Here is a 24,827-nt window from a genome sequence, read left to right on the forward strand (position 1 = left end):
GAGTGGACAAGAGAACAAATTCACAAATCCGAAATCAACAAAGAGGTAACGAAAATAATTGAATTTTCATTGCCTACTAACATCTTGTGTAAGATAGGTTACAACAATGCCAAGGAATTATGGGATAACTTGGCCAAGTACCATGAAGAGAGCTCCACTTCAAGCCATGAAGAGGAGCCTAGTGAGCCAAGTAGCTCACATCATGAAGAGAGCAAATTGGAAGTTGAGGGTTACTCAACATCTAAAGAAGAAGAGGAAGTGAGTTCTTCTTCAAGATCGGAGCACGAAGAAGAAGCTTCTACCTCCGGGAGGGATGAAGAAGAGAGCATCCATTCATCCTCAACCCTAGGTAACTCAAACACTTTAAGTTCAAGTAAATTGCATATAATGTGTTTTGAGTGTAGGGAATTTGGGCACTACAAGAGTAAGTGTCCAAAGAGGGTAAGGAAGACTCCACCGGCGCCAAAGGTCAAGGTAGCCGGAGTCCCGACACGCAAGGGCAAGGAGCACGTGGTGTGCTTCCAATGCAAGCGAAGGGGACATTATCGGAGTCATTGTCCGAGGGGGAGGCAACCTCACAAGGGCAAGAGACCGAGCACTTCTATAGGGGGAGCTAAGGCAAACCCTAAGGTATCATTTAAGTCTCATTCGTGCAATACTAGTAAGATGCATGCTAGAAATTTTATTGCACTAGTCAATAATGATAAGCATGATAACATTAGAAATCGATACACATGCTTAGGTGCCAAACATGTGAGCCTAGATAAGGATAATACTAGGAAAGCCAACCCTAGAATTACCTCATCTAAGGTTAAGGAGAACCTAGGTAGGAATCCCAAATCAACTAGACACATGCCTAGGAATGCCTCAAAGAAAAATGACAAATCAAAAATTGAGGTACTAGAGAAGGAGAATCAAGTCTTGAGGTCAAGACTTGATACTTTGGAAAATGCTCTTAAGAACTTGGAGAAGTCATCTCTAGAGTTTAAGGGTCAAAAACCAATGTCCAAGGACAAAAAGGGTTTGGGTCACAAACCTAAGTCCCAAATGGTCAAGCCCACCTATCATAATGTTCCATTCGATTATGGAACAAAACCTAAGGCTAGGAAGACCATTACCAAGGTCACAAGGGGAGTCACCCCTATAGTTGACCTTGATGAGACCCAAATGACCAAGGCTTCAAAGCCTAAGAGGGTCATTAGGAGGGTTGCTAGGGAAGTCATCCCTAGTGAATATTTAGTGAACCCAATGAGCTCAAGTAGGTATTGGGTTCCTAGGAGTATCTTCTCTATCCCATAGATGGGTTAGAGAGTGTCAACTCCAATTAGAAGGGTAGTTAACCCAACTTTGAGGAAATTGACACTCAAGGAGCATTTTCAAGGTTTTGATAACCTTTGAAAATGAAAAAGAATTATCATTCACTCCTTGGAAGAGTAAAGTGTGCCAAAGTGAGAATATATTAATCTTACTTTAAATTGACACAATGTGGAAAAACCTAGAGAAATATCAAATTGGGATTTTTGATATTCTCTTAGGTAATCAAGGCAATCCGGGCCTTAATTTAGAAGTGCTACTCTTGTAAAATTTTTAAAATGGTATAAATCAAACAAGAGATCAAGAAATGCCAATTTAGGTTTTGACATTTTCTTGGAGCACTTTGGGCAATCTAGGATTAGAATTTAAGTTAACTAAGTGATTAAGGATACTTAGATAGGTAATCTAGGTATTTTATTTGTGTTAACTTACCATGGTTGTTTGCCATATGCCATGTCATGACATCATATTTAATTTATGATCATTTGAAATGCCATGATAATGCTTAGGTTATTATATGTCATGTGTTAGTTTAGTTTCAAACTTTATGCCATGACATCATGACATTGGCACATGTTTTTATTTATGATACCATTTTATGCCATGTCATCATCTCTTGCATTAATAATCAATTAAATTGATTTAAGGATGAAAAACACATTTTGATATTGAGATCAAATTTGTGTTTAGAAAATGCATGAGACCTTAGCCTAAGATACCTAAACTCATATCTCACATCAAAATTGACATGGATGTGCTTGATACACTCTAGATGTGTGTGAGATATTAGGATCATGAATTAGGATCAAGGTGCATAGCTCTTGTACCTAGATAAGCCTAATTCAAGATATGGGGGATCATAGGGAAAGCTTGTGTACAAGTCATGTACATATAGCCCTAAGATTGTGGTCCCAAATTAAAGGGTTTGAAATCATTTTAAAATTGATTTGAAAAACCTTGATGAAGCTTTCCTAGTGATAGCATTCATCATTGGACATTGTGATACAAAATTGACTTAACTTTGAACTATTTCAAAGTTTTCGAATTTTGTATCAAGATTTGAAAATAGAAACTATTTTCATAGAAAACTATTTTTCCATGATAGTGTATGTTATGAGAAATGTATCCTCAAAATTTCACGATTTTTGGAATTTTCTGGAATTTATTAGGAGTTTCTGAATTTCCGGAAGGGGAAATCAGAAATTCTGATTTCAGTGGCTGGATCGGTCCGGGGACCGATCCAGAAATCTGTCGATCAGGTCTGGATCGGTCACTGGACCGATCCAGGGCTTTCCGATCGGTCACTAGTCCGAGGAAGGCTGATCGATCCGGTGCGATCAGTGAAGCATGGATCGGTCTGGGGACCGATCCATGGGGATTCTGATCGGTCTGGGGACCGATCAGTGCATGCCAGTTTCTGATTTTCAGCTGTTGGTCTGAAATTTCAGCTGGAAGTTGGGTTTTGTGGATTTCTAAAGGTTTGAAACTCGCCAAGACATTGTTGGTGCAATGGTCAAGGGGGAGTTGACCTTTAGGGGAAGTTTTACCTAATTGTCAAGGGGAGTTGACTTTTAGGGGGAGTTTTTACTCCAAAAGACTTTTAAGGATTAGTGATATGGGATTATCACTAAGTTGATTGTTGAGTTTAGTATCAAGGGGGAAATTAAGAGTTTCAAATGAAAGGTATGAGACTTTCATTAGGAAGAAACTCTTGACCTTGATACCCTCCTTTTTCTTTTTGATGTGTGTCAAAAAGGGGAGAGTGTTCATTGGAGAATTATTGAAGAATCCAAGCTAGGTTATCGGGTTAACCTAAGCTAGGGGAAGAATGTCAAGGAATGTTCGAGGAAGAACATTGGAATACTTTTTGATGTGTGTCAAAAAAGGGGGAGAATTATTGGAGAACCCAAGTTAGGTTATTGGGTTAACCTAAGGGGAGAATGTCCAGAGAATGTTCAAGGAAAGAACATTGGACATTGGAAGATGATTGAAAACCTAAGTTAGGTTATCGGGTTAACCTAACTTGATTATGGTTTTGTCAAACATCAAAAAGGGGGAGATTGTTGGTGCAACCTTAGGTCAAGGTTGACCTGGTTGACCCGACTCGAGTTGACGTGACTCGAGTTGTATTTTGATGTTTGACTTGGGAAGATTGTCGGTGCAACCTTAGGTCAAGGTTGACCTAGTTGTGTTGCATGTTGATGTTTGACACTCGTGAGAGAGTTCTATTCTTGATGTGGGACAAGAATAGATGTTTGGGAGATAGTTGGTGCAACCGTAGGTCAAGGTTGACCTGGTTGACCTGATTCGGGAAAAAGTCCAAGCAGGGAGCTTGGCACTGGAAAAGTCCAAGTATGGAGACTTGGCACTGGAAAAGTCCAAGCAGGGAGCTTGGCACGCGAAAAGTCCAAGTATGGAGACTTGGTACTGGAAAAGTCCAAGCAGGGAGCTTGGCACGAGAGAAAGTCCTAACTGGGATGTTAGGCAGTTGGAAAGTCCTGGTGAGTGAAGCCAGGCAGTGAGAAAGTCCTAACTGGGATGTTAGGCAGTGTGGAAAGTCCTGGTGAGTGAAACCAGGCAGTGGGAAAGTCCTAACTGGGATGTTAGGCAGTGGGAAAGTCCTAACTGGGATGTTAGGCAGTTGGAAAGTCCTGGTGAGTGAAACCAGGCAAGGGAAAATCCAGATGGATCAGGGATGATCGGACTTCTGGTGTTGAAAAGTCTAAGTGGGTCAAAGGGATTGACCGGACACTTAGCGGGGAGTGCTAGCAGGTCAAGGGAGTGACCGGATGCTAGGCATGATGTACCAACAGGTCAAGGTTGACCGGATGTTGGTGTGGAAGCCTTAGGTTTAGGGTTGAAAAGTTTGGATCGGGCTGCAGACCGATCCAATGATACATGGCTCATCTGATCGGTCTGGTGACCGATCAGTGACCGATCAGTATGCTACTGATGGTTATCTGATCGGTCTGGAGACCGATCAGAAGGAGATCAGTGGCAGCGGAGAAAGAAGCCTGATCGGTCCGTAGACCGATCAGGAGGTTCCCTGATCGGTCTGTGGACCGATCAGGAGGTTTCCTGATCGGTCCATGGACCGATCAGGGACGCGAAAGCAGAGGCTCCTGATTGGTCCGCGGACCGATCAGAGTGGTTCGTGTCACTGATCGGTCAGCTGACCGATCCAGGCGCGAACGCCAGTTTCTTCGTTTATGGTATAGGTGGCCGAGATTCTGCTGGGATACTTCTTCTTCTAGCTTGCTGCTGCTTGCGATCTGAGCTTTGTTGAGCTCTCCCCAGTAAGCTTCGTGTGAGCTTCCAGTCGACGGTCAGCTGCTGCTGTTGTCCGAGAAGTTGTTGCTTCACAGACAGTCGACGAGAAGGCGAGTTAGTGTTTATACATTGTTCTTGTCTTTATACTTGTATTCCTTGTATTCTAGTCTGCTGTTGCAAACGTTTGTGGCGAGGTTTCTCCACCCACAAGGAGTATATTGTATTAGCCGGTTTTCCGGGGGCTCATCCACCGACGGATTGATAGGGCTCGTCCACCTCACGGACACGCCGAGGAGTAGGAGTTCATCTCCGAACCTCGTTACATCCTTGCGTTTGAGGTTTGCTTTCTTCTTCTTAGTTTCTTCCTTGTATTTCCGCTGCAACTAACCTAATAGTAGGAAGAAACGCGATCGAATTGGGGTCGGCTATTCACACCCCCTCTCTAGCCGTACGAAGGATCCTAACACTAGAGACACCTTGTTGATTCGAAGACCTGAGGTACCTCAATTAATTAGAGGTGCCTCAAATGAATAGGAACTAAAGCGCCTTAGATCAATTGAGGCGCTCTTAATGCCCAGGAGCCTCTACAAGGTATATAAGAGCAGGAATCCATGTCAGCACACTCGAGGTGTCTCCGATGATCGAAGCACCTCCAATGCTACCAAGTCAACGAAACGTTGGCGAAATAGATAACACTTTAGCCAAACTGAGGTGCCTCCGTTGGAATCGAGGTCCACCGATGGAACTGAGGCACCTCCATTGGCACTGAGGCATCTCTAGTCGGCCACGTCAGCAAACGGTCATTTTGACTAGAATGTCATAAATAGAGGTCTTGTTCTCTTAACTCAAATAACACACTTACTTTTTAATTCTGTATTTGTGTAATTTCATTTTGAGCTTCCAACAGCTGTAAGGAGCTTCTCCGGCTCCGACATTGCAAAAAAGGAGTTCATTAGTGAGTTTTTATTTGCTTTGGATTAATAACCACCTAGGTTGTAATCAAGTAAATTCTTAATCCCTTGCATCCTTTATATTATTTTTGTTTAATTAATTAGTGTGTCCTTGCTAAGTATAAAGAAAAAGAAATTGTTAATTTATATTTGCAGGGATATTCACCCCCTCTAGCTGGTCCACCTAATCCAATAGATACTTGTTATGAGTCCAAGTCTCCATTGTACTAATGGTCTAAACATCAGCATCCTTAGCATGCTTGAGAGGGTCATCGGTTAAGAACCAAGCTTGATTGAGCATGGTCAAGTAAAAAAGAATCTTCTACTACTATCACTTGAAGTTCAACCTAGTGAACTTCTTTGACCTTAACCCATAGTTGATTAGAACATTTCCAATCGGGGCAAAGGAGACCTTCACGTGATGAGTCTGTTCCACTTCAACACTTTTGTGGCCATCTCAGCAAATTGACTCTATTTCAAGATTGAAGATTGTTGGACAATCTGTTGTCGGAGATAGATGAATTGAATTTACACAAAATCAATTTCAAATTATCTATTGGGATGACCTGAGCAAATAATCTTAGGTTGTTGGTCTTATATCACCGAGTCCGAGTGGCAGTCAAGTCCGAGTGTCAAGTTGGGAGAAGTCGTAGTATCACCCGAGTAGATGTTAAGTCAGGAAGGAAGCCACAGATCATATGTCGAGTGGTACCCAAGTGAAAGCCAAGTGGATGCTGATTGTAGCCAAGCCAGGGACAGAATCACCGAGTCAGGAGTCGGAGTCGCGGAATCGGGAATTAGAGGGAGATGCCAAGGCTTGCATTCACGGAATTTCCTTGAAATAGGTTTGCCTCACCTCCGGCTATGCTTCGAGGTTGTCTCGGGTCATCTATTTCCCAGGATACAGTAGTAGATCGTGATCGCCACCAAGCACTGGTAGATCACGGTGAACTAAGAATGCACCCAAGTGCTATCATGAGTAGTTCAACAGAGTAGATACAAAGCTTAGAGCAAAGACTTGGGAAACAAAGGTGAAGGAATTCTTTTGTTATTGCTTTCGCTTCTTCTACTCTTACTCACGACCTCCTTTTATATGAGCGCTCACCCCTGGCTACAATGAATGATCGAGCTATGGTGACTCAATGCTAGGTTTAATGACAGTCATCTGCCATTACTAATCAGTTATTATTGGCGAGAGGTTACGGGATCGACATTAATTCATATTAATGCTTCTGTTGCATTCGCCACCAAGCACATGGGTCAACTTGGTTCAGTGTAATCTGGGCCCTGAATTTGCACCTCCTACGCACCCACACATGAGAGAGGTATCCAAAGAAATGTATATATCTCCATAATGATATGATATTATTCACTTTGCACCTAAGCCCTCATGAATTTGTTTTTGGGCTCTAACCAAAAGGACTCATGTCAATGAAAATATCATACATCCTTTTAAACTCATGATTTTTTACCATATCTTTTCAATGTGGGACTTTGATTGAATTCTAATAATCCTCTCTTAAAATGAAGGACCATCATTACTCTCATGATCCAGGCCTCTCTGTGAGTATTTGGTCACTCTTGATTTCCTTCGGATCTTCCCGCAAGTACTTAGTCATCTTGACCTGCTTCGGGTCTCCCCACAAGTATCCGGTCACTCTTGATCTGCTGCGGACCTCCCCATAACCATCCGATCACTTTGACATACTCTGGGCCTCCTCGCGAGCATCCGGTCACCCTAACCTACCTCAGACCTCCCCACAAACATCCACATCCGGTCACTCTTGACTTGTTCTAGACTTCCCCGTGATTATTCGGTCATCCTGACTAGCTTCATGCCTCCCCAGAACTTCGTTCAAAGTCATCCCACATGACATCTGGTCTGGACCATGGATCTGATACCATTTGTTGTGTTCAAAAGGAATAAGATATCTCCATTGACATAAACTCTTTTGGATAGAGCCTAAGAATAAAATCATGAGGACTTATGTCTAAATATCATGTTATTATATATATATATATATATATATATATATATATATATATATATATATATATATATATTACTTTTAAAACTTCTAATATAATTAATTTGGTCTACCAAAATCTTCTAAATGTTGGAGTATTTTTCCTTTTTCTTTTTTATAATCTAAATACTTAGATTAGCTAATTAATTTAAACAGTTATTTCCTAATTCATATAAATCCGAAAATGTTCGTCGCAATTCGACCTGGATTTCATAATAAAAAATTCATTATAGAATCTGTCTCTGCCTCAGTTAATTTCAAATCATGTCTTACTACTGCATCATGTCGTGGAGCCGTATTAACGCCTCTCTGGACTTTAACCTTGGATAACAACATCGACGTCAACATGTGGGCCACAGTCCGGGATCAATCCAGGCAAATCACCTGACGCCGCCATTGGCCCGAGGGATGAGAGACGGATTTTCTAATCCGTAAAAATTGAATTAATTTATGGTCCAATTTTTATATTGGTGGAGTACAATGACCTTTCACTTGTTAATAGGTAGGGATCATTATCTTCCATCAATCCTCTTGTCTCGATCCAAAAACCAATCAGAATAAGTAGACCAAAAGATCCAGTCCCTGAGAGATGTTGAAGCACTCTCGAAAGGTAAATTGATGAATGCGGGTCATTAAATTAGGATTTTTATTGCATTAATTTGCATGGGGGCCGGTGGCACGCTATCAGCTTTGCTCTCAACGCACATCAATCAACAGCGGCAGCAGCGTATTTGTGCAGGCCACTTGAATTCAAGTTTCCATCGAAGAATTGTCAAGAGCGTTTGCCCAAATGTCACTACCATAACCGACACCAATTTACACTAAAAAAATCTAATAAGATCCAAAGAAATCCAATCGAAACTTGATACCGTCCATCAGTGTCATTCATTATTCGATATTTACCCAAAGTCACACTCACTTTTTTAAATTTCTAAAAGGCACATTATATTTCAATTTTTATCAAAGGGCCATATAATTTTTAAAATATCTTTCCTATTTATTTCAACCCTGAATTAAAATAAATAAATAATTTTTTTATTTAAGTAAAATTAAATTGAATTGAATCAAATCAAATTAGATAAAAAAAATATAAAATTGACATATATTTTTTTAAATAGAGCTTTTTAAAATGTCAATAAAAATTATAAATTTTTTAAAAAACATTAATAAGTAAATAAAAAAATATTTTTATTTTCTATCATTTTAATAGTTAATTACAAGAGGGGAAAAAAATAAAAACGAATAGCATGGTGATATTGGACTAAATCAATACCAAATTAATTATAGTAGGGAATATAATTAAAATTTCGTATTAGAAATATATAGAGATGAGTTTGTAAGATGAAAGATATCTTTATTGATAATCAGACTTTTAGATAGAGTTCAAAAATAAATTCAAGAGGGCTCAAACTCAAATTGGATAATATCATATCATTATAAAGATATATAAATTTTTGTAGTCATAAAAATTGGTATCTTAAGGGAGGCTTAGACCATGAATGGAATAGTGGCCTTGAACGAAAGAGGTGGGAGAGTGAACTCTAAGCGAAAAGTAAGTATGTCAAAAGTGGTCGGATGTTTGATGGAAATCCTGAAAAAGTAGATGGTAAGAAAGTTTTAGAGGAGAAGAGTGACCAGATACTTAAGGGGGGCTCAGAGTAGGTTAATAGTAATTGGATGTTTGAGGAGAGGTCCGGACCACGAGAATTATGACTATCTTTTATTTGGGAAGAGAATTATTTGGAATATATGAATTTATAAGATGAGTTGATAAGATTAAAAATATTTTTATTGATATTAAAACATTTTATTTTAAATAGAATCTTAAAATAAATCTATGAGTACTTATACCTAAACGAGACAATATTACATCATTATGGATATACGTGAAGTCTTTGATACTAACAATTTTTTTTATTTAGAATTTTAAAATTTATTTCATTTTTCTCTCTTATAATTAGCTATTAAAAAAGTTTAAAAATATTTTTTTTTATTTGTATTAACATTCTTTTAATTTTATAATTTCTCTTTTTTATTAACCTTTTTATATTTTTAAAAATTTTATATATATATATATATTGAAGTAAATTTTACAGATATTTAAGTTTTTTTGGTCGTCAGTGATTTCGTATGAAATTTCGTATTGAAATAATTAAGGGTTTTTTATTTGGTTCGGTTTGAAAATTAATTCTTACTTTAATTTATGACTGAAATAGATGGAAAGGATATTTTAAAAATTAGGTACATCCTTAGTAAATATCAAAACATGGTTCACTTTTTCGAGAAATCTAAAAAACTTAAGTGTGGGGCGAACCAACTTCCCTTTGGATTGTCCATCACCAGCCAACCACGAATTGTACCAACTCGGTTATCGTTGATGTTAGCCTTCTCGCCAACCATGAAAAGGGTAAATAATAGCAATCTTTTCAGCAGGAGAGATTGTATCCTGTAAGAAATTATTTTTATGAGGATTCAATCTTTATTTTCATATGATAATCTATTATCTAACTACTAACTTGATCATGTCTGTAAACATTACTCTCATGTGATAATTTACTATCTAAATACCAACTCAATTATATTCAGGGGAGCATTTGCATGTTGCTCAATTTATTCTATTTTTTTAGAATAAAATGTGATATTACTCCAGTATTATCGGTTCCACGATAAAATACATGTATAAATTAGAAGAAATACACCTAATAAAATATTTTACATCTATTAAAAATTAATCCTTAAAATTTATTAAAATAAACATCTATACAGTTAATCCACGAGGACATCAATTTATTCTTTTGTTATCATTAAAGGCGGGGATAAATTGACATGTGCCACATGACAAAACCACTCGATCAAGAGTAATCAGCATATCGAACTGTGTCGAGAGCTAATAATATCTTAGCCAAGTTGCTTCCCAACTAAAGCAAATCCAATAAATACAATAACCGTTTCAAGCTGCTACGACGACGACGACGACGACGACGACTATCCGACCAAACCGAGCTACTAGTGCATTACATCTTCTTTTCATCACTGCCACTTTTTCAATAGCTCAACAGACTCCATCTTGTGACATTGACTTTGAAGTCCATTGAAGTCAAAGCAGGGCATTTTTTTAATAGGCTTCTTTTGCTGGTTGCCCGTTCTTATGATTATTCTTCCACTGGAGTGCTGCTGCAGGTGGAATGATGAGGTGAATCATGGCAGGTAGGTCAGTTGTAACCTATTCTGTAGAAGTGTAGGGTGACAGAAAGAAGAGTTGAGCTTCCGATAGTGGAGTGAACCGCTCACAGTACGTGTTCAGCAAGAGCACAGAGATGAGAACTCTTATCTTCATCCTGTGTGCACTCGTTGCGAGTCTTCAGACCGGTTTTGGAAGCACAGACTCTCAAGATGGTATCCTTTTGTTTATCTCTGATAATTTCTTGTATGAATTAGAGTTGTAGTATCAACTTGGAAAAGGATTGGAGACGGGAGTGGATGTTTCTTGTTGTACGCTTAACAAATGTTTCTCATCTTCCCTTTACAGCTGCTGCTCTGCGGGCTCTAATGAGCGAGTGGCAGAACCCGCCTCCAAGCTGGGGGACAACCGACGATCCTTGTGAAACACCTTGGGAGGGTGTCTCATGCAAAGACTCTAAAGTCACCAGTCTGTGAGCATCTTTTCTGAAACTGAAACTAGTTTCTAGTTTCTGTTGCCACGAGTTTCGACCTGATTTTTGCAAATTTCAGGGAATTGTCAGCCATGGAGATCATGGGCCGACTGAGCGCAGACATCGGAACACTCAGCGAATTGACAATTTTGTAAGTTCACTTGCAGTCTTACCTCATGGCAGATGTAAACTCGGTGTAGCTTTTTTGAAATCACAACGGACCTTTGCCAAGAACATTATTGATTCTCTGATTATTTAAACAAATTACAGCATACCCATTACTTGGCTCCAGAAGTCCAATACTTAGCTTCCATTTCATCTTCAACATACTGATAAACTCTGCTCTGTGATTTTTCATTTAAAAATGTCAAGCTCGGTGAAACAACATTGGAAACTTGCAGGGTTTTATCATTCAACAGTGAGCTTGGTGGTCCACTAACTCCGAACATTGGAAACTTGATGAAGCTGAGCACCCTGTGAGGCAGAACTCCTTTTATAACAAGAACTCACTCGCTTCAAATCATTTTCAACTGTCCATTATGCAGTGTTTTAGACCTGATAAAATGCGTACTATCTTGCAGAATCTTAGCTGGTTGCAGCTTTACTGGGAGTATCCCAGATGAACTAGGATCTCTACAAAACCTCACATATCTGTAAGCAAAATCATTCTGGTTGGGAATGCCGAGCCTCGAATGCTCACTCACTTTGATCTGTTATTTCCCCAGCGATCTAAACTCAAACCAGTTCACTGGCAAAATCCCATCGTCCATGGGCAAGCTTTCCAAGCTTTTCTGGTTCGATATCTCCTTCAACCAGATCAGTGGACCCCTTCCAGTCTCCAATGAAAGAGAGCCAGGCTTAGACCTGCTTCACAACGCAAAACATTTGTAGGTTATTCCAAAAGGGTAGAAAGCAATGAAAGTTAATTAGATCGACTTTTGCAAGAATTGTTGAATACCATAGTTCATTTAATTTCTTTTCTTTTCTATTAATGTTCCTTCTTTCCATGCCTGCTTGTCAGCCATTTCAACAAAAATAAATTATCTGATTCCATCCCGGAAAAACTCTTCCACTTAAAAATGACATTGTTACATGTGTAAGTTGAACTTTGTAGATTCACATTTCATCTACAATTTGAAAAAACTTGAAATAAATTAACTCCCGATTGTTCTACATTTGGCAGACTTTTTGATGGAAACACATTGACGGGAGGAATTCCAGATTCCATATGTCTAGTGCAAAGCATTGAGGTTCTGTAAGTATCTTTCAATCCAACCTAAATTATAACTGATCTTCGGTAGTAACTGCTTAATTCTTTCCATGGCAGGCGATTGGACAGGAATTTACTAAATGGCACAGTGCCATCCAATATCAGCAATCTTACAAAGATCAATGAACTGTATGACATGACATATTCTGCTAGTTAAAATTTTAAATGGGCAAATTGACCACATATTTGAACAACTTAAGATGTTGCGGAAGATTCCAGCTAATGGATTTAGTATAAGACTTCCCCTCAAGTAAAATCATACTAACTTCAACCATCAACCAAACTACAAAAGATGTAAGCCAACAATCTATGTCCTTATCGTGAATAGGAATTGTAGGATTAAGTTTATATGGGTAGACTAAATCCAATTGAGTCCATATGAGTGGACTTAATCTCCATAAGATGAGCTTACACTTAATTGACACACATATCTAATTATCATTAAAGTGAGTAAACCCAATTAAGCGATCTAATGCTTCAATGCATATAAACAGGGTTTGGATTAAATGGATGTGAATTTAATGTGTAAATCCAATAACCCGGTTCATTAATATTAATGAGCTGTTAATAATGGATGGATTTTTATGATGGATAGTCCTCATAGGTTGCGCTAGGGATACGAGGGAAGAGATAAGGTTCATTAGGGCATGCTGAACCTAGCTCTCCTCTTCTAGCTTCTTCTCCCTCATTAAAAAAACGTGGTATTCGTTGGCTCAATCCTGTGGAAGACATCTGCTGCATTTGCGAGATATTCCAGTGACGAGTAAGAGATTATAGCATTGCAATGGAAGCTATTATCTCGTTTTCTATTATACTTTAGAGATTGATAGAAGCAAGATTCCTGTTATAGATACATCCTTTAGTTTATATATGATGTATTGCAAGTCTTACAATTAGTATCATAGCTCAGGATTAGTTTATTATCAATTTTAAGGCGTAAGGATTATTTTTCAACGTTTTGGCACAAATACATCAATCTTTGCATTTGATTCCATATGGATGAGTGAAATTGATGCATATTCGTTGAATGTAGCATGGATAGATTAGGATTTAACCTTTGAATCAAGTTTTTCACATTATCTATGAATAACAAGATTGTCAGTGCGATTTTAGGGCAGAAAATCATGTTCAAAAATGACATTCTTTTTATATCAATCTATTGGGAAGGTTCCGAATAGATTGAGAGTCGCGGATTCACGAACAAAAGCTTCTTAGATCAATCGGTTGATCGATTGGTGCTTACCAATCGATTGGAGTAAGACCTGATCGATTAGGATACTCAAGTTCGCGAACAGAAGGGTCCGGAATTGATCAGCTGATCGATTGGTATTTCTCAATCGATTAGCATGAGGAATCAATCGATTCAAACTGCCGTTTGCGACAAGCATCCAAAGGATAGCTTGTGGATCGATCGACTGATCAATTGGGGTCATCAATCGATCAGTCAATCAATTGAAAGTTGCAAGAATCCAACAGAAAGCCTCTGGATCGATATTGATTGGGGTCACCAATCGATCAATCAATCGATTGAAGTTCATAAGAATCAAACAGAGAGCTTTTGGATTGATCAACTGATCAATTGAGGTTCATCAATCGATCAATCAACAGATTGAATATCGTAAGAAGACAACAGAGAGCTTCTGGATCGATTGGCTAATTGATTCATCAATCGATCAGCTAATCGATTGGAGTTCGCTAAGTTATCCATAGAAGATTTCTGAATCGATCGGTTAATTGATTGGTGTTAGTCAATCGATCAGCAGATCAACTAGGGTGGATAAACGAACGAATAGAAGCTTTCTGGATCGATTCATGTGTGTTCAATTGATTGATCAATGGATTGACACATGTGTGAATCAATTCACATCCATTTTTGATCAATCAAAAGGAGTGTCAATCAATTGATATCCAATACCAATTAATTGATAACTGAATTTAGCTCAGTTTTCAATAATTTCTTCCTGAATTCTTCTTCGCTCTTGCTACCTAGTTGAACCTATACTATTGCCAAAGCGAGAACTATTGGGGAGGCTAGGAGTACTAGTGTAGAGGGATGTATATCCATGCTAAAGGTGATTGGTCCAAAGGAAAATTATTCTTATGTCAGATATATGTTTAAGGAAGCTCATAAATTAAGTTAAACTTCTTGATCATGCACATGGTGTGTTGGCCCAAAGGAAGGGGCACTGTGTGGTTAATTAGAAGCATTATGAGTGATGTTAGAAAACAAAAGCTAACTAAGGAAACTTATGAATAAAGTATCATGCGCATAATGCATCGGCCCAAAGGAAGACGAGTTATGTGGCAGATGAAGGTGATCGTGAGTCATTTAGAGCGTATCAATAGCAAGTTACAATTTAGTCCAAACACTTAATGTAATGTTACACTAGATATCCATATTAATGCCCATATAGTAGCATATTTTATTTGTTGCATTTTGTTATTGCACAACTATAAAGATACATGTCTTCATTGCTAAATTAAGCTATGTTCTTTATTTTTGTTTATATAGTATTCTCAATGTCTGCTAATTTGAATAATATCTCCATACTTACTGGCACAAAATTTGGATAATGGAAAGAGCATATTACGGTCTTATTGGGCTGCATGGATCTGGACTATGTCTTTAAACATGATCGCCGTGCACCTTTGCCTGATGATTCGACTACAGACCAAAAGGTGAACTTTGACAAGTGGGAGCAATCTAATCACATGAGTCTAATGATCATGAGAATGTCAATTCTGGAATCACAAGGGGTTCAATAACTGAGAAGGAGGATGCTAAACCTTCCTTAAGGAATTAGAAGACCGATTCGCCTCAAACTAAAAGGTTAAGACTACTACACTTCTCACGAAGTTAGTGTCCATGTGGTACACAAGGAAGGGTAACATTAGGGAGTACATCATGGAGAAGTCTAACTTGGTCACAAGGCTTAAGACGCTAAAGTTAGACATGTCTGAAAGTATCCTTGTGAACCTCATCTTAATCTCTCTGTCTACACAGTTCACTCCTTTTGAGATTAGCTATAATACTCAAAAAGAGAAATGGACACTAAATGAGCTCATAGCTTAGTATGTACAAGAAGAAGAGAGATTCATAGGTGAAATATCTAAAAGTGCTCACTATGCATCCTCATCTCAGTATTTGAACAAGAAAAGGAAGAAGGGTAATGGTAAGAGTAAGGGTAAACAACTTGTAGTGACTAGGGATTCAGGGTATAAGGTGCAAAAGCAATAAGATTCGGACTCAACTTATTTCTTTTGTAAAAAGAAAGGTCATCTAAAGAAGGATTTCCCTAGATACGCCAACTGACATGCCAAGAAAGATATACTTCTCAACTTTGTTAGTTCAAAAGTTAACCTACCTACTGTACCTAATAATACTTGGTGAATAGATACTGATGCAACTACTCACATAAGTAAAACTATGCAAGGTTGCCTCATGAGCCTAATGCCAATTGATCCTGAAAGATTCATCTATATCGGAACGGACAAGAAGGCAAAAGTTGAGGCAATAGGTGTCTTTAGAATTTGTTTGGAGAACAATATACTTTTAAATTTGGAAAATACTTTTGTAGTGTTGTCTTTTAAACGAAACTTAATTTTTATTTCATGTTTGGACACATTCGGATACACTTGTTCATTTGGAAATGAAAAGTTTAGTATTTTTCGAAATTCTATCTTGTGTGGTACTGGTTCCTTGATTGACAAGCTATATAGATTGGGCACTGAAACTCATACGGATAATTTTATGATGCATAGTATAGGTGTGAAGCGTGGAGTGACAAATGAGAATTCATCCATATTGTGGCATAGGCATTTAGGCATATCTCTAAACAACGCCTAGAAAGGTTAATGTTACTAGGAATTCTCAATTCCCTTAATATGTCAGATTTTGAAATCTGCATTGAGTGTATCAAGGTGAAAACAACTCATAAAAGTAATAAGGGTTCAAGGCGAAGTAATGGAGTCGTAGAGCTTATACATATGGATATATGTGGATCATTCTCTAAGGCTTCTTGGAATAGTCAATCATACTTTATAAGCTTTATAGATGATTATTCCCGATATAAATACTTGTACCTTATTCATGAAAAGTCGCAATCCCTGGACATGTTCAAAATCTTCAAAGTCGAAGTTAAAAATCAACTTGGTAAGAAGATTAAGACGGTAAGATTAGAGTGTGGTAGTGAATACTATGGTAGATCTGACGGATTAGGTGAACAACGTCCTGGGCCATTTACAGATTACCTTGCTGAGTGTTGTATTGTGGTGCAATACATCATGCCTGGGACATCTCAGCAGAATGGTATAGTAGAGCCACGAAACCGAACCCTCAAGGACATAGTGAGAAGTATGATTGCATTTTTCTTCTGTATTGGAGTCCTTGTGGGGTGAAGTACTCAAAACTATTGTTTACCTATTCAACAGACTTCCTAGTAAGGTAGTAACAAAAACCTCATACGAGTTATGGACAAGTAGAGCTTATAGTCTTAGGCATCTACATGTCTGGGTTGTCCAACTGAAACTAGGTCCTATAGGTCTAAGGAAAGGAAATTGGACTCAAGAATCGTTAGTTATCATTTTGTAGAATACTCTGAAAACTCAAGAGGTTTCAAGTTCTATAACCCCTTGAATAGATCCTTTTTTGAGGTGGATAATGTCAAATTCATTGAGGATGGTGGGAGTGATAAAGCTAAGAAAATATCATTTGAGGAGAACATTAGTGATCCTACTATGATAACTACTAATGCAGCTGCTAGTGAAATGATTATGATTCCACATATTGTTGAAGCTACACAACCGAAAGAAGTAGTTGGCCATGATAGTCCCATGTCACCTCCAATTCATTTGGAAGGTGTGCCATCTCAAATAGAGGTATTCTCTCCTATGGTTGAGAATGACTCCCAATCACCTCAAGATCAAGTGCCACTAAGAAAATCTATTAAAGAGACGAGATCCACGATGTCTCGTGATTATGTTTATCTTCAAGAGTATGAATTTGACATTGGGTTAGAAGATGATCTCACATCATTCCAAGAAATGAAACAGTGTCCTCATCCAGAAAAATGGATCAATGCCATGAAGGAAGAGATGAAGTCTATGGCGGATAACGACGTTTGGGAACTTGTAGAATTGCCTGAAGGTGTGAAACTCGTTAGTTGTAAATGGATATTTAAAACAAAACAGGATTCACATGGCAATGCCGAAAAGTATAAAGCACGCCTAGTCGCTAAGGGATTCACTTAAAAGGAGGACATCTATTATAAGGAGATTTTTTTCACCGGCTTCAATGAAAGACTCCTTGTAGCTCATTATAATCTAGAGTTACACCAAATGGACATTAAGATTGTGTTTCTCAATGAAAACATTAAAGAAACTATATACATGGTGCAATCAGAGAACTTTGAGTCAGATGACTCAAAGTACCTAGTATGTAAACTAAGGAAGTTCATTTATGATTTAAAGCAAACATCTCGTCAATGGTACCGGAAGTTTGATCAAGTGATTTCTTTATATGGTTTCAAGGAGAATCTGGTTGATCAATGTTTGTATATCAAGTTCAGTGGGAGTAAGTTCATTGTACTTGTTCTTATGTGGATGATATATTGCTTGCAAGCAATGATACGAGTCTGCTGCTAGAAACCAAGTCATTTCTATCCAGTAAATTTGAAATAAAGGATCTTGGTGAAGCATCTTTTGTCTTAGGTATACAAATTGTTCGTGATCGTTTAAGGTACACATTTGGACTATCACAAAAGCTTATATAGAAAGGTGCTCATTCGGTATGACATACAGAATTGTGCTCCCGGTGACACTGTGACAACAAAGGTGATAGACTTAGCTTGAAACAATGCCCACATCATGAACAAGAGATCAAAGAAATGCAGCAATTTTCCTATGCATCCGTAGTAGGGTGTTTGATGTATGCTTAGGTATGTACACGTCCGGATCTTGCGTACATTGTGGGGTTGTTGGGCAGGTATTTGAGTAACCCTGGACAAATGCATTGCAAAGTCGTAAAGAGGGTTATGCGATATTTGTAAAATATGAAGGATTACATGCTCACATATCGAAGATCGAGTCATCTAGAGATCATTGGATATTCAGACTCCGATTTTGCTGGATGCTTAGATAGCAGGAGATCTACCACATGATATATCTTCATGTTGGCGGAAGGGACTATATCATGGAAAAGTCTCAAACAGACGCTAATAGCCACTTTCACTATGAAGGCAGAGTTTATAGCCTGCTATGAAGCTTACAACCACGAGATATGGATGCGGAACCTTATCACAAGATTATAAATCATTGAAGATATTGACAGGCTATTGAGAATCAACTGTGATAATAAAGTTGTAGAATTATATTCCAAAAACAACCACAGTTCGTCGAAGTCTAAACAAATTGACATAAAGTTTTTGGCGGTTAAAAAAAGAGTTCAGAATGGTCAAATAATGATAGAGCATATAAGGATAGATTCCATGTTAGCGGATCCACTCACCAAGGGTTTGCCACCCAAGGTGTTTTATCAGCATATGCTAAATATGGGGGTTCTTCCTTTTGACGAAATACCTATTGTGTAGGAATCTGTATTTTGTGTGATGCTTTATGTTCATAAACATATATTTTTGGCTCATTATATATACTGCAGTTTTTCTTATATGTGTATATGATTTTGACTTTCTTTGACATATGGATGTCATATTTACTATTATAGTTTTGCATTTGGTTGTTGTAAATATGATGTGGACTTCTTTTGGAGTCATAAAGTTGAATCATAATTCACCACTGCAGTTTAGCATAAGGTTCTGGTAAATATGATTTGGATCTGTTTGGGTCATAAAGAGGACTTATGAGAATGGACACTTGTAGATCACATTTCGTGTCATTCTTGTATTACACATCCACATTTGATCTATGTCGTTAATGATATTAGTATTGTGATTACTGTTAGGTCCTATTACAGTTATAGTAGCTATGACTTCTTTAGTTCTGTACTAATTGATTTAATGGATGAGAGTGTTTAAAGGGGTATTTAACCCATAAAATTTGGCATGTTGAGCTCAACTTAGAGGTTGTGTGGTGTATAAAGAATCAAGTATAGCCCAAGTGAGAGATTGTAGGATTAAGACCACATGGGTGGACTAGATCCAATTGAGTTCACATGGGTAAACTTAATCTCCATAAGGTGGACTTACACTTGATTAACACACACACACATCTAATTGTCATTAAAGCGACTAAATCTAATTAAGTGATCTAATACTTAATGCATATAAATAAGATTTGGATTAAATGGATGTGGATTTAATTTGTAGATCCAATAACTCAGTTCATTAACATTGATGGACTGTTAATGATGAATGAGCTTTTATGGTGGATAGTTCCCATAGGTTGTGCCAGGTATAAAAGGGAAGATATAAGGTTCATTAGAGCATGTTGAACCTAACTCTCCTCTTCTACCTTCTTCTCCCCCACTAAGAAGAAACGTGGTGTTCGTCGGCTCGATCCTGTGGAAAACATCCGTTGCGTTCGCGGGATATTCCGGTGACGAGTAAGAGGCTATAGCATTGCGATGGAATCAGTTCAACCATTCATGAGCTATTGTCTCGTTTTCTATTATGCTTTAGAGATTGATAGAAGCAAGATCATGTTGTAGATACATCTTTTAGTTTATATATGATGTATTACAAGTCTTACATAAACATCCTAGGATATCAAATAAGGAGAACAATATAAGAACAATGCAATGGCGAACAAAGATTGTATATCTTCATAAATTTGATATGTGGTTTAGCATGCATCATCAGATGCAGTTTATCAATGCAATAGAATAATTCACTTCCTGCTCAATCTTTTTTCAGAAACCTAGCAAATAACAAGCTAACAGGTTTAGTACCAGATCTGAGTGGAATGAATCACCTCAATTATGTGTAAGGCTTCACAGAATCTCCTTGGGCACTTCCCTAAGTTGACTAAATTAACTTTGATTTAACCCTCGAACACCAACTGTACGATTTTCAGGGATTTGAGCAACAACAGCTTTGATCCCTCAGAAACACCTGCTTGGTTCTCGGAGCTTACATCGCTCACTGCACTGTTAGTTCAACAACTATCCATCATGATTATGAATCAAGCAATGTAGTTGATAACCTGGACTAATGTTTCCATGCTGATTGCTCCAGAGTGATACAATCAGGAGGGCTTTTCGGAGAAGTACCTGAAACACTTTTCAGTTTTCCTCAGTTACGTCTAGTGTAAGTGTCACACCAGGGCATTCATTGGAAAAAGATATTATTCTTACAACAAATAGTGAAATCCATCCTTTTCACAGGATACTGGATTACAATCATTTTAATGGCACCCTTCGACTGGGCACGTCTGTCAGCCAGAAACTAAATCTTGTGAGCTTCAAAAATAATAGTCTCTCAAGACTCCGAGTGACGGGCAATTACAATGAATCCCTGATGTGAGAACACTGATATATAAATTTGTTCATTATGTTTCAATTCAATTTATTCATCAAAACTTTCAGTAATCCATCGCTTATTCCAGACTCCTAGGGAATCCTGTTTGCAATGAGTCATCAAATGAAAAATACTGCACTCTTAGCCAACAGTCACCAGTTCCTTACTCAACCAGTGTTAATTGTGTGTCTAACTTGTGCCCCCCGGATGAGAGTCCTAATCCTCAGAGTTGCAGCTGTGCCTACCCATTCCAGGGAGTGATGTACTTCAAAGTACCTTTGTTCCTAGATGTGTCGAACAAAGGGCTGTTCCAAGAACTGGAAAATGAGTTGCAGAAAATACTTGGTCTAGCACCTGGATCAGTATTCTTGCAAAATCCATTTTTAGACAGCGACTCTTATATGCACATACAGGTCAAAATTTTCCCATCCACTGGAATGTACTTCAGTAGGTCTCAGATCCAACAGATTGGGTTCAGCCTGAGCAATCATCCTTCAATATTGTTTGGTCCTTACTATTTCAATGCATCCACATACCCTTTCCAAGGTGATCACTCCACCTTTTGTAGCACATTTAAAACTCTTTCCTTTACTGACTCAATGAAATCATTTAGCCGTTGAAGGAAGATCCACAATGAGTGTTGGATTGAAAATTGGAATAGCAGCTTGTTGTGCACTTCTGGTTATTGGACTCCTTGTTGTAACTATCTATGCCTTGAGACACAGAAGACGTGGAGAAAGGACCATCGAACGAAGCAAGCCTTTTGGTAAGTCATAACTGTTGTTTCCTTCTATATCTTGTCCATGTTTAAACTTTCAACAAGTACAAGAGAATGCTAAAGTGCTTCATTGATTTGGACCTCAGAGGGAAAGAAAAATTATTAGCCAAAAACAGAAGAAAATATTTGCATTTTCGTTGTAATATTAAAACAAGGGCATCATGCAGATACAATCTATTTTACATTCGGAAATTTACAGGATCATGGACACGCAGCGGAGAAGAAAACAGTGACGCACCACAGTTGAAGGGAGTAAGATGGTTCTCTTATGAAGAACTTAGAAGATGCACCAATAACTTTTCAGTGTCTAATGAGATTGGTTCTGGAGGTTATGGCAAGGTCATTGTTCAGTATCCTATGTCAAACTTCTATGAGCAACAAACTCTAGAAATGACATTCTATTACTTGACTCCCTTCAGGTCTATAGAGGAATGCTTCCAGGAGGGCCAATAGTTGCAATCAAGAGGGCGCAGCAAGGATCAACACAAGGTGCACTTGAATTCAAGACAGAGATCGAGTTGCTATCAAGAGTTCATCACAAAAACCTTGTATCACTGGTGGGTTTCTGCTTTGATCAAGGGGAGCAGATGTTGGTATATGAATTCGTTCCCAACGGAACACTAAGAGAGAGCCTCTCTGGTAAGCTCGACACCTTGAATTTCATCCTGTCATACATGAGCCTTTCCTTAACTTGTAATTTCAGGAAAAAGTGGGATACTGCTAGACTGGAGGCGGCGGCTGCGAATTGCACTTGGTTCAGCTAGAGGATTGGCATATCTTCATGAACTAGCTGATCCTCCAATCATACACAGGGATGTTAAGTCAAGTAACATCCTGTTGGATGAAAACTTGAATGCAAAGGTCGCAGATTTTGGCCTTTCAAAGTTGATATCGGACGATGAAAAGGGCCATGTTTCCACTCAAGTAAAAGGAACAATGGTAGTATGAGAGTTTCTTTCATAATATGTGCATCACATTTTTCTAGTGCTTACATCGCATCATTATAGTGATAGCATATGATTGATCATGAAGAATTGCTTAAATGCAGATTATATAGGACCTATGTTATTTCTAAAAATTGATTTGTGTAGTAGTAGTGCATAAACTCAACAGCTTAATTAATGCTCTTCCTTTACAGGGATATCTTGATCCTGAATACTATATGACACAACAGTTGACAGACAAAAGTGATGTTTACAGCTTCGGAGTGGTGATGCTGGAGATGATCACTGCCAAGCAACCAATTGTGAAAGGAAAATACATCGTTCGTGAGGTGAAGATGGCGATAGATTCTAGCGATGAAGAATTCTATGGGCTAAAGGAATTAATGGATCCTGTAATTCAAATCGCAACTAATCTCATAGGATTCAGGAAGTACACAGAGTTGGCATTGAGATGCCTAGAAGAACTAGCTGCAGATCGTCCAACGATGAGTGATGTCGTGAAGGAAATTGAGATGCTGCTGCAATCTAATGATCTAAGCGCACACTCACAGTCATCTACCATTTCTGGCTCAAGGAAGGATCCGAGTGAGGGTGCCTTCGATTATAGTGGTGCCTACTCATTCTCTGCAAAACCTGAACCCAAGTGACAGAGCTTATGCCTTGCAGATTAGCAAATCTATACAAGGACAATACTAAGTTTTTGCTGGTAATCTGTGTGCTAAAATGTAATAGAACTGTACAACTGTAGGAAAATATAAAAAAAAAACGAATTTCTTGATGCGAAGAGATTCATATTAAGAACTATCATTTCTTTCTCAAATTAACCTCAGTATGCCTTGAGGTCCAGTATTTCTCACTATAGCTAGCCAACTTCCCTAGCAATTAAGTATTAAAATTGTTTCTTTAAAATAGATTCGTTGTTGTCTCTCTGACAGTGCATAAAAGTTTAAATAGACAATTTTTTTTAAAAAAAAATATATATAATGGTTAAAATTTCCCTAGCAATTAAGCATAAATTGTTATATGAACTTATTTTTTGTAGGTCAAAGCTGTCGCACTAAAATTAAGAGAAGATTTTTCTCTAATTTCAAATAATGGAAGGATTAATTTCAAGAAAAAGCTTGGCCACTGACATATAACAATTCAGTGACATATAGCCAATTTCTCTAAATTTTTTAAAACATAAATAATTCTTGAAATGCATTTCGAATCCTTTCATTAATTTTGAAAATTTATTTTAAATTAAGTACACGGGCAATAATTTCATGATCTTCAATCTAATGTTCAAAACATTGGCCTTTTAACCCTTGAAATTTTTCGTTAATATATATATAATTAAATTCAACGCTGGTAAAACTGCATTAATTTTCTTTTAGTCGGGAAAAAACACGAATTGTGGAAATCGATTGATAAGTCGATGAGGACAAGAGAGTCCACTAACTGAAGCTATAAACAATACCTAGTGGAATAAGAAGTGTATTAATTAATTAGAGAAAAATAGAAAGTGCTACTACTTTTGATTCAATATTAAAAATCGCATTGTGTATTAATAACATGTCCAAACTAATTAAGTGATTTACATCAATGGATCAAATACTTACATACATATGCATTGTTTCATAAGAGAATATGTAAGTTGCATCTATATATAAGTAAGAATATTAATGAATGGTTCCAATTTGTAATTTTTCTTTTAATTTCCAATAACACAAAACTCGAATCGGGCTCCACTGTTTCATATGTAACACATAAATTAGGTCCCTCAAATTGTTTTACTAAAACAACGCGATCACTAATATAAAATTATGGAGTTCTATAAAATAGAAGGGAAATGCAATTTTTGAAAATGATTGATATTAAATTTTGTTTTTTAAGTCAAAAAAATTAATTACTTGACTAAATGAACAATAAGCTAATCATATTAAAAAAAATTAAATTTATTTATGCAGTTAATTAGCGTTTTAACTCATTTAAACTATTTCACCAAAGAATTTTAAAGGATTATTTGATTATATGGTGTCGTGATTGGACATTCAGCTTATCATCCAAGTACTCACGGTTCGATCTTCAATTATAATATATTTGTAGAGATTTTTTTTCTAAATAGAATGCGTAATTAAAAAATATTGAATTTCTAGACAGAGATCCTG

At 37.6% G+C, this 24,827-nt stretch overlaps 1 protein-coding gene across 1 annotated transcript; it reads left to right on the forward strand.

The window, feature by feature from the left end:
- Positions 1-10,506: 10,506 nt before the first annotated feature.
- Positions 10,507-23,455, forward strand: LOC122027643 (leucine-rich repeat receptor protein kinase HPCA1-like). Its single transcript, XM_042586638.1, has 19 exons — positions 10,507-10,957; positions 11,091-11,214; positions 11,294-11,365; positions 11,616-11,690; positions 11,796-11,867; positions 11,940-12,101; positions 12,236-12,310; positions 12,398-12,469; positions 12,542-12,613; positions 20,353-20,421; positions 20,513-20,587; positions 20,674-20,745; positions 20,823-20,957; positions 21,044-21,501; positions 21,569-21,721; positions 21,933-22,072; positions 22,153-22,372; positions 22,437-22,672; positions 22,872-23,455. The coding sequence occupies exons 1-19, from the start codon at positions 10,879-10,881 to the stop codon at positions 23,322-23,324; spliced, it is 2,814 nt and encodes a 937-aa protein (XP_042442572.1). The 5' UTR covers positions 10,507-10,878; the 3' UTR covers positions 23,325-23,455.
- Positions 23,456-24,827: the final 1,372 nt, after the last annotated feature.

Source organism: Zingiber officinale, chromosome 10A (genome assembly GCF_018446385.1).
Source record: "Zingiber officinale cultivar Zhangliang chromosome 10A, Zo_v1.1, whole genome shotgun sequence".
Classification (NCBI taxonomy): domain Eukaryota; kingdom Viridiplantae; phylum Streptophyta; class Magnoliopsida; order Zingiberales; family Zingiberaceae; genus Zingiber; species Zingiber officinale.

Coding starts and splice junctions, on each gene's coding strand:
- LOC122027643 (XM_042586638.1), top strand. CDS start 10,879: ATGAGAACTCTTATCTTCATCCTGTGTGCACTCGTTGCGAGTCTTCAG. Junction 12,470..12,541: donor GTGCAAAGCATTGAGGTTCT/GTAAGTATCTTT, acceptor TTTCCATGGCAG/GCGATTGGACAGGAATTTAC. Junction 12,614..20,352: donor CTTACAAAGATCAATGAACT/GTATGACATGAC, acceptor ATCTTTTTTCAG/AAACCTAGCAAATAACAAGC.